Genomic DNA, 9,729 nt, shown 5'->3' on the forward strand with positions numbered 1-9,729 from the left:
AAATAGATGAAGGCCCTGGATATCGGCAAGCTATATCCGGCCATGGGGCTATTCCCGAGATCGCAGCCACTACATCTACTCCTGGACGCGATTCCCGGGTGACGGGGAATCGCGTTTCAGTGTCGACGGCGTCGTTACAGGCGATGCCGAGCCCGACCCCAACCCTGCACCCTGTACCTGCTCCTCGCACATCCTGTCGTCCATCCGCACCGTGTGCGAATGCTGCTTGTGGAAGTGCTCAGCACGCGCCTTGCCGGTTGGGGATGGAGGCAGCGCCGCCTCCTTGGCCGCCTCGCGGACGATGCCCGAGGCTAGGCTCTCAATCTCCTCAGCCTCCTTGAAGAATACCAGAGGAATGTTGTCCGGCACCAGCTCATACGCCTGCTGAACGCGGTACTCCCACTTCGCCGCCAGGCGAAGGAGTTTTTGCTCGCTCGCGCTGAGCTCCTGCAGCTCTGCCATGGTGCCGTCAATGTCCGCTTTGGTTGGACGGGGATCGCTGGGAGTGCTGGTGCCAGAGGGCGGCGACTCGAGCTTCATGTTCTTGATGTCGTTGTCGAGCTTGCTAGGCTCGCCTGCGAGATTCCGCAGCTCGTCCACGCGGCCAGAGGTGACGTCGCGTATGAAGATGGCAGCGACCTGAGTCGGCCGCTCATGAGCAATCGCCGTGTACAGCTCGAGGTCTTGCTCGCCAGAATCACCGATCAGAATGAACGTACTGTCGTCGAACTCGTCCAGGATCTCCAGGATGGAGGGGCGCTTACGCTGGCCTGCTGGCTCAAATAGCGAGGTAATGATCGAGCGCCCACCGTAGAACTTGAGTTTCAGGCTATAATACGTTGGGAAGTGGTTCAGCCGGAAGAACTCGGATACTATGGGGAAAAGCTCGAATGGCGAGTTGGACACAAAGTGCAGGCTGCTCATCCCCTCCTTCGTCAGAGTTTGGTACAGCTCGCTCATGCCAGGCACGGCAATGTCCTCGAGTCGCCGGCAGAAGACGTTGCGGAACACCTCGCGCGGCCCGCTCAGGATGTCACTGTGCTTGACGGTATCGTCGAGGTCCGAGATGACGCGGATGCCACCTGGCCTCGATACACCAATGACCACGTCCGACGTCACGGCTGCGCGTCCGATGCCGAGTCCCATGAGCCCCATCTCCTGCTCACCATCGCCGTCATTCTGGTTCGGTGGCTCGGCGCTCGAGAAGAAGCTCGTTGCGCTCGACACTCTCCGCGGTACGCGCTCCTCGTACGGCACCTCCGAGTACGATGCCTGGATGAGGCAGTCGGGTCCCTCCTCGCTCAGCAGCTCGGCGTGGATGACCAGCCCCCATTCCGTGCGGTCGTTGGCTGGGTCGTCGGCAAACGCCATCGGAACCGACTGTGGGTGGGTACAGATCCGCTGCCACGGAATGACAAAGTGGTGCGCAAAGTGGCCCTGGCCATTAGTGGTAAATGTCGTCCTCATCAACGGCTCCTGGCGGAGCAGTTCGGCATCGGGCTTTGGCGGCGGCCCATCGCTCTTCTGCGTCAGGGGGATTGTGTACATGCTCAACGCCACGCGGCGGAATGGAAGCACACTCGACCAGAACGGGCGCAGGCGCGAGTCGAGGTATTTGTGGGCCAGCGAGAGGAACTCGGGGTTTTCAAATGCGACCTCACTCGTGTTGCTTCGAGAGGGCGGGGGAGAGTCTGTCGCCTTGCTCGCCGTCTCCAGCGATGCGGCTCCTGAACGTGTCGCTGACCGCGGCTTATCGGCCGCCGGAAAGTCCATGGGCGCCGGCTCATCCGATAACGCCTCGTTTATGACTTGCGACATTTGGGATTCAACCGGAAGTGTTGGCAGGGCCGCAAAGCGCTTCGCGATACCCATGAGCGCCCGCTGTGTCCGCGTTGCAGTCGACGGGTCCCGAATAAACGAGCAGAAGCCCGTGGTCGAGACGTGCAGGTCGAACGCTGGCGTCAGCTGACCCTTACGCCCAATGGTTACCCACCATCCTCGCCACCGTCTTTGCAAGGGCGCTTGACTGCCCACCCAGGGAGAAGGTTGAGTACTTCTTGTCCTTTGACCGGCCCTTTACGACCATCACGCCACTCGCGCGCCCACTCGCCCCACGTCTGCGGTTTCTCTGTTCCTGAACTTGTCGCGGTGACCGAGCTGGCTGCGTGAGTGGCTGCTCCGGCGGCGAAGCTCGCCGCGGTCGAGAGTATACCTCGTGCGCGGGAAGTCAAGCCCGCAGTGGCGCCGGACGCCGACTGGAAGGCGGACGAATGGGTCACAGACGACACGGCGTTGAGAGCGCGCGTCCTCTTACCCCCCTGAAGTGACGAGCTGGAGCTGGATGTACTGTAAGACGAGTAGAAGCTCGACGAGTGGGAGTGGGAGTGGGAGAGGGAGTGGGAGTGCCCCGGGCTGTCGTGAAGAGGCAACGGGCCCGGGCGCTGGGCGAGCGGACGTCCTTGTGGAGGAGATGCGCGGGCAGCTCGTGAAGGGGCTGTTACGGCCGTGTTGGGGTTGATCAGCTGTCGAGGGGCATATGGGAGAGGTGGGCGAGAGTGGGCGAGTGGTTCAGAAGCATGAGATCGTGTGTGCGCCGCGCGCACCGTATGTCTAGGTTTTGGTGGGATGGCTGGAGGTATGCGAGGGCGTGGCATGTCGTTTGAGGACATGGAGAGTCGAGATGGATAGGGATGTCGGAACGGCAATGGCGAGGTTGATCTAGAGCGGGAAGCCAGGTTGAGTTTTGTAGGACTGGGTGGACTGGGTGGACTGGTTGGACTGGTTGGACTGTGTCGATGACGGAGTGAAGGGTGGAGGCTAGTGGCGTTGGTTGGCCACCCCATGACCGCCTTGGTTGTCACCCAACATAGCTAGCAATCGTAGCTAGAGCTAGCACCTAGCAAGAGGTCACACGTGGGTTCAATAATTAGATTAGGATTTGGTTAGTAGACTGGGTTGATTTCCACTAATGAAAGTGTTTCATTAAATACTGTGGATCTGGCCACGTGTATTTGCTTGCCAGTGACGATCACACCGTGGCGCGTGCCTTTGGGTCGCACGTTGGATCGTTGGATCACCTTGGCCATCGCTTGCTGTCACTCGCCAATCGCCAATCTCTTTGTACTGAATCACAATTACACAATCGGCACCTGATCGCTCGTTGCGCCACAGTATGAGGCTTTTATACCTGGCCCATGGCCCATGGCCCAAAGAGTGCCTTTTGTGTGCGATGCGGTGGCGCTGCTCAATCGAATAGAAAACGGAATGGAGCGCAACAGAGATTAGCGTGTTACGACGTCTTTGGACAAGACGCGACAAAGGGGGGTTAAGGGGTTTCGTGTCGTGTCACACCGTGTATGTACCGTGTATCGTGTCGGAATCGTTGAATCCCGGAGAAAAGGCGCACGAGCCGTATTGTAGGACATCCAGACATGGGGGACATGGGAACCCGAATTGGATTGGCACGATGGGACGCACGGGGCGGGTATTGTGTCGCTTGGTAATTGGGGGTTTGAGACGATGAGACGCGTAGTGTACCCAGCAAGTTGACGGCATGACGGGTAGTGTGCATCGACCATGGCAAAGTACAAGGACCATGTTACGAGAGATATCCCGACAAGCCAAGCAGGTCAGGGATATGAAACAGTGCAAGGTTGTCAGTTGTCGTGGCTGGGCCCGAGCACCTCGCTCGTTCATTCCCCCCACTTTAAGATGGCCAGACTTGCTTCCTGCTGCCTTTGGCTTCTTTGGACATCTTTCAACGTCCTGAATTGGCGTTTTGAAATTGGAGCTCCCGGTTGAAGGTTTGTCAGGGCACCCGTGCGCCTGTCAGAGTCCCTTTTTATCCATTTGCCCCTTGGGTGTCCTCTTTGGTCTACCCTTGGTCTCCCCCTCTGATGTTCTGAATTCTTTGAGCCCTTTTACCTTGCGCCAGGCCAAGCGCCACCTTGCGCTATCCCTGTGTATTGCCGGGTTTGTCCCTTATTTGTCCCTTTGAAGTTGACCAAAGTCGGGTCAGTTGCCCCCGCCGTCTGGCGTCTGGTGTCTGGTGTCTCAGACTCTGATGGACTGTAGTAAAAGTAAATTGCCTTTGAGAGCCATGGGCTGAATGGGTTGAATGGGTCGAATGGGTCACCCAAGTTGTGCTCGGATCTCTTCCACAACCCCGAACCCCCCCCCCCCTCTACCCTCTTCCCCTGTTACTTTCCCCTTTTTGGATCCTGGCGCCTGGCGTCTCGTCTGTTTGTAGGCTCAGACTGTGGTTGTTGGCCCATGGCCTACATATCTTGCATATCCTGCATATCCTGCATTTGCCTGGCGTCTGGCGTCTCGTCCTCCCACATCTTACTCTCTTACCTACTTGCTACATCCCACCACACTTGCATCCTCATTCATCCCATCCCGCATCTTGTTCCAGCTCGTTCCCTCCATCACACATCAATCCGTCTTGTCTCTTCTAGATCTTGTCACCTCGCTATTCAACAAAGACTGGATCACTCTATCCTTCGTCGACTCCAAGCTCAACTAGCCTAGCGACGCGAAGCAAAATCATCTCCCCGTTACCTACCCCCTTGCCAACCCCTTTGCGCTTCAACTCTCTACGCACTGCAGCACCCATCTTCCACCGAGATCACAAAGACGCGTGTCCGTCGTAATCGATCATCCCTCATCCATCATCCATCAATCAACCCTGGCACTCGCACATCCCAACCCCTTCCCCCTTCCCCCTTCCGCGTGCGGTTCCAATCACGTCGCTATCCATCTCGTATCTCTCATCGCCATACTCGCACTCACCTTCTTACTAGCCGACTAGTCACCAGTGTACGTCGCCCTCGCCAATTCAACTCAGACTCCGACTCCCCTTGTCCTTGCCCTCTCGCCACCCACGCCACCTCGAACCAAACAGATACAGTGCACTTTGCCGAGTCAATATGCTTGGCGGTCCCACAGAGGTCGAAGTCTACCATGCGCCTTACAAAGAGTGCGTAATGCCCACGTTGTAGTGCATACTGCGCGCGTAACAGATTACCGTGCGCAGACCCGCTGATCTCTCAGAGGGCCAGGAATGGAGGAAGCGATCCTCTACCCACTCCCACCTCCTTCTGACGCTGTCCCACGCCGCCTGACCGACGCAGAGACTGCCCGCGTCGACCTTCTTTGTCGCCTCCTCTTTGTATGTCGCCCAACCTCGGTTGCCTGCACGCTCAACTGACACCATCCAGTTCCTGGCTACAGCTCCCACCAAGTGGTCGTCACTCCCCCAGAGCGTGAGTGAAGCGTGATGCATATTGCCTATTGTTCTCCACTAACTGGTTTAGCACCTTCCGGATCTCTCCAAGTTCCGCCTTCCCAATGGAGAGGATGTGGCGTGCGTCCTTTGGAATGGGCTGTACCATATTACTGGCACTGACATTGGTGCGTCATTTAGCGCCCTGCTACACACTCCCACACTTGACAGGCGCTGACTGTGCAGTCCGCGCCCTCTTATTCCGCTTTGAAGCGTTTGGGCGCCCTGTGAAGCACACAAAGAAGTGGGAAGAAGGCGTCTTCTCCGACCTCCGCAACCTCAAACCCGGCGTCGATGCCTGTCTCGAAGAGCCAAAGTGAGAATGACACTGTGCCTCCGGTTTGCGGCACAATGGCCCCAGCTCACACTCTACAGGTCAGCCTTCCTCGACTTCCTGTTTCGCAATGGATGTATCCGCACGCAGAAAAAGGTGAGTGGGTCGTGAAGATTCGTTGCAGTTCATTCACTGACTTGCAGCAAAAGGTACGCTTGCGACTGTAGCTCCCGCTTTACTCGACAATCTGCTAACAGTGTCTTAGGTCTTTTACTGGTTCTCAGTGCCTCACGACCGCCTCTTTTTGGACGCGCTGGAACGCGATCTGAAGCGTGAGAAGGCTGGCCAAGAACCCACTTCTGTCGTCGTTGGAGAACCAGCCCGCAGTTTCAAGTAAGTGTTCCACAACGCATGTTAGCTGATGCCTACAGGTATGACCCTCGCCGGGGCCTCTACGAGCAGTTCATGGGAAGCAACAGGGGCATGGAGGCGGCGATTTTGGTGAGTAACCTCTGGGTCGTGCAACGCGTTCACATGCTCACACTGGCCAGGGCCAGGTCTACCCGCTCCAGGCACGCATCCCTGCTGGTATGGTACCGCCAAATGTTGGTGTGGAAGGCTCCAGACAGGGGAGCATCGATCCCAGTCTGGGGTATGATGGTCGGATGATGGAGCACCCAAGCGACCAAGGCTTCTGGCCTGGACGAGTCGGGCAGCTCGATTCGGCCGGCCGCCCCATCCCCACCGACTTTGTCCCACCACCTCCTGACCAGTACACGGCTGGGCCAGGAGGATTGCCGCAGTTCACGGTGACCATGTTTGAAGGGAGCTCGTCGTACAAGCGCAAGCGACCCCGATCGCCCAAGCGCTCATCGCCTTCCAAATCCGTACAGCCAGAGGGCGAGGACGAGAAACGTGAGGCGAGCCTTGCGCCCGGAGAGAAGGAGCCCGCCCGTAAGGTCGCTCGGGCCAACTCCTCCTCGTCGACGGCGGCCGACAGCACTGGGAACAGCGGTACAGGAGGCAGCAAGACGCCCGCGAACGGTGGTGCGACGGATGAGAAGACGTTTGTGTGCGTGTTTGACTTTTGCCGTCGGCCCTTCAAGCGCCTCGAGCACCTGAAACGCCACATCCGCACACATACGCAGGAACGCCCATTCTCGTGCAAGCTCTGCAACCGTGCGTTCAGCCGTCAGGACAACCTCCTGCAGCATCTGCGTCTGCATCGAAAGGACGACCCACCGCGTGCCAATGACGTCGCTGAGGACCGCCTGAGCGCGCCGCCGTACGTGGGGCGCCGCTGGCCGACACAGTCACCTGTCCCAACAGAGGATATGATCGCGCGCGTCCCCGTTGCGTGAGTTGCACTGTAACTGAAAAAAGCTGACAACAGGCCCAACGCGTACCCCGTGACCAACTTCAACGTGTCGTATCGCTCGACCACCGTGCCACCAGACTGGCTCTCGATGCCGCCTCCGCCTCCAACATGGTCGAATGCCCCTGTTCCGGTGTCTGTCGGGCACTCATTCTCGCCGGCGCCGACGCCAATGCGCTTCCGCTCAGCGACTCCACAGATGCAGGCCAGCGGCTACTCATACGGGTCGATGGCGCCACCACCCGCACCCGGGATGATGGCCGCGCCCATGACTATGCAGTACCCACAAGGGGGGTACGAGCAGGCGACTGACCCCACGTACGGGACAAGCTTTGTGCAGGGGTGGCCCGAGCAGGTGAATGGCGTCACGGACGAGGGCAACGACAGCTACGACAAGAGCTACGAGGCCGTCGACGTGTCCGACCAGAACGGGTGGCAGGCTTCGGCGCAGTGATGTACACGCTTGTATATACCCTTGATTTCTACACTATGAGATTGTACTGGTATTGTGACGAAGAACAGAACGCGTCTTCCCGCGCTCTGACATTGCGGGAAACGAGTCGTCACCCACGCGGCTGACTCTTGGGTTGTCGCGCCAGGGGCCTCTTCATGTGTGCCGTAATGGCCAATTCCAGTTCCAAACTCGATCGGGGCTGGTGTCACATCTCACGGATCACGGATGCTGAAGCGGATGAGAAATTGAGGAGAGGCGAGGGTGCGGGGTGCGACTCCTTGCGACTCCTTCCTCTCCTTGAGCCTCGTGTCTCATAATGTGGGGCAGTCGGACGCTGGGTTGAAGCTTGTTTACAGACTCAAATCCCACTGGCCCCAAGTTCAAGATGCAGCAAGAGGGGGTGCTGGCCGACAGCCAAACTTGCTCATCTCTGCCTGAGAGTACTCCCTTTAGTTTCCCAAGCCACACAAAACATCTCTCTCCTCTAAATCTGGACCACACAAGAGTTGCATTCACAGCATCAAGTTCGAGAAGCTCAATTTTTGACACGGACCACGAACGGGTCGCGTGAAACATGTAGACGCACCTAGTCCTCGCGACGGTCCTCCTCGGCGGGCCGCGAGTCCTCGTCTGCAGCCTCGCGCTCGCGCTCACGCTCCGGCGAGGGCGAGCGGCGGCGGTCGTCATCACGGCGGTCATCCTCACGCGAGGGCGAGCGGTCGTTCTCATCGCGCTCGCCACGGTCCTCACGGCCACGGCCCTCACGACGGTCGTAGTCGCGGTCACGCTCGTCGCGGTCGTAGTCACGGTCGCGGCGAGGTGAGGACGAACGACGACGCGGCGAGGGCGAACGACGACGCGGCGAGGGCGAACGACGACGCGGCGAGGGCGAACGGCGCCGAAGAGGCGAACGGCGGTCACGGTCGCGGCCGCCGCCGCCACCACCACCACCACCACCACCACCACCGCCACCACCACCACCACGGCCACCCCACTCACGCTCACGGCGGAAGCTGCGGTCAGTTGATATCATGGAATCAGCTCACTCCTCGTGACGCCACGCCGCGCTGGGAGGACGCTTGGCCCACTGAACAGTCAGGCGACGGCCATCAACCATACGCCCGTGCCTAAAGTCAGAATGTCCCTATAGTAATCACTCACATGTCATAGTAGGCGTCTTCGGCGTCATCCTCACGCCGGAACTCGACAAAGGCAAAGGCTGCAGTGAGTGGTCAGCATAGTCTCCTGCGCAGTTATCGCCCGGGCAGGTAGGGTTTGTTCGCTCGATCGATCGGCCACTCGCTCGCTCGTCTTCAACTCTGCTCGATCGCGATGCGCGTGGAATGCCACGGGGCTGGTCGAGTGCGTTACGCATACGTGTCTCGTTGCCCAACTACGCTCGTCTTGATCGGCTCGCTCGGCTTGGCCGGGGGAATAGACTCGCTCGCTCGCGTCGTCCTATCGCAGCGCTGGAGACCGGACAGGTTTGATCGCCGCGGACACCGGCCCACTGGATCGTCTCGCTCGCGCGCTAAGCGGGCATAAGGTGGACACAAGGGAAGGTGTGTGGGAACGGACACTAATCGGTGGTGTGGGGACGCCATTCATCGACAAGCGTCATCCCTTCAGCATTTATCATGTTCCGCAGAAAAACACTCAAACACGACTCGCTACCACCCATGTCCTGTTCACCCACTCCAAGCTTCGAGGAAGATGGTTGCCACTTCAGTTGCCACTTCAAGGAGGGGTAGCACACCTCACACGACACCGAGGAGACACTTACGAGTCGCCGAAGGAGACTTGAGGGCGGGAATGTCGCAGCGCACGAGGCGGCCGAAGCGCTCAAACTCGTGCGCGAGATCGCGAGCTCTAAGATTGGGCGAGAAGCCCGTGACGTAGAGAACGCTGTGGGTCAGACGGTTCTGCGTGTTTGGGAGTGTCAGACTTACGTCCTGTTCTGCGCGGGTTAGCTAGAGCTGCGGGGATTCGAAGCAAGGGCTCACCATTATCTGGGTGACTCTTTGAGATTGTGAGAGTGCTACAACAGATGTGGATGGATGTGTGGAGATAAGAGGGAGAGAGGGAAGTCGACTGAGTCTGAGAGAAGAGGAGAGAAGTGGAGAGAGTGGAGGGAGGAATGGATCAAACCAACGGTGTGAAAAGGATACTGTTGATTGCTTCTTGCCAGGGCCAGCAAGGGCCTCTGTCGTCAACACGCACCACACACATATAACACATACTATTTAATCCTCCCCCATTAATAGTTCACTGGTCGATCTCTACATAATATTGGGCTAATGGCGGTAGACTTAATTCAGGGTCCACATTGGTTGGAATCA

General features: G+C 58.4%; 3 protein-coding genes across 3 annotated transcripts; 1 reads left to right on the plus strand and 2 right to left on the minus strand.

The window, feature by feature from the left end:
* Nucleotides 1–75: 75 nt before the first annotated feature.
* CcaverHIS019_0111380 (uncharacterized protein) lies at nt 76–2,654 on the minus strand (the record flags this gene model as incomplete). Its single annotated transcript, XM_060596721.1, has 3 exons — nt 76–1,955; nt 1,994–2,318; nt 2,604–2,654. The coding sequence occupies 3 exons, from the start codon at nt 2,652–2,654 to the stop codon at nt 76–78; spliced, it is 2,256 nt and encodes a 751-aa protein (XP_060453686.1).
* Nucleotides 2,655–4,931: 2,277 nt separating this feature from the next.
* On the plus strand, nt 4,932–7,390 carry CcaverHIS019_0111390 (uncharacterized protein; the record flags this gene model as incomplete). The annotated part of the gene is made up of 10 exons (XM_060596722.1): nt 4,932–4,981; nt 5,056–5,173; nt 5,223–5,267; nt 5,319–5,415; nt 5,474–5,603; nt 5,663–5,717; nt 5,827–5,954; nt 5,993–6,062; nt 6,113–6,918; nt 6,955–7,390. 10 exons carry the CDS (start codon nt 4,932–4,934, stop codon nt 7,388–7,390), a joined length of 1,935 nt encoding a protein of 644 aa, XP_060453687.1.
* A 586-nt stretch (nt 7,391–7,976) lies between these two features.
* On the minus strand, nt 7,977–9,396 carry CcaverHIS019_0111400 (uncharacterized protein; the record flags this gene model as incomplete). Its single annotated transcript, XM_060596724.1, has 6 exons — nt 7,977–8,403; nt 8,437–8,517; nt 8,552–8,609; nt 9,174–9,295; nt 9,340–9,347; nt 9,394–9,396. 6 exons carry the CDS (start codon nt 9,394–9,396, stop codon nt 7,977–7,979), a joined length of 699 nt encoding a protein of 232 aa, XP_060453688.1.
* Nucleotides 9,397–9,729: the final 333 nt, after the last annotated feature.

The sequence above is a fragment of the Cutaneotrichosporon cavernicola genome (genome assembly GCF_030864355.1).
Source record: "Cutaneotrichosporon cavernicola HIS019 DNA, chromosome: 1".
NCBI classification, from domain to species: Eukaryota; Fungi; Basidiomycota; class Tremellomycetes; order Trichosporonales; family Trichosporonaceae; genus Cutaneotrichosporon; species Cutaneotrichosporon cavernicola.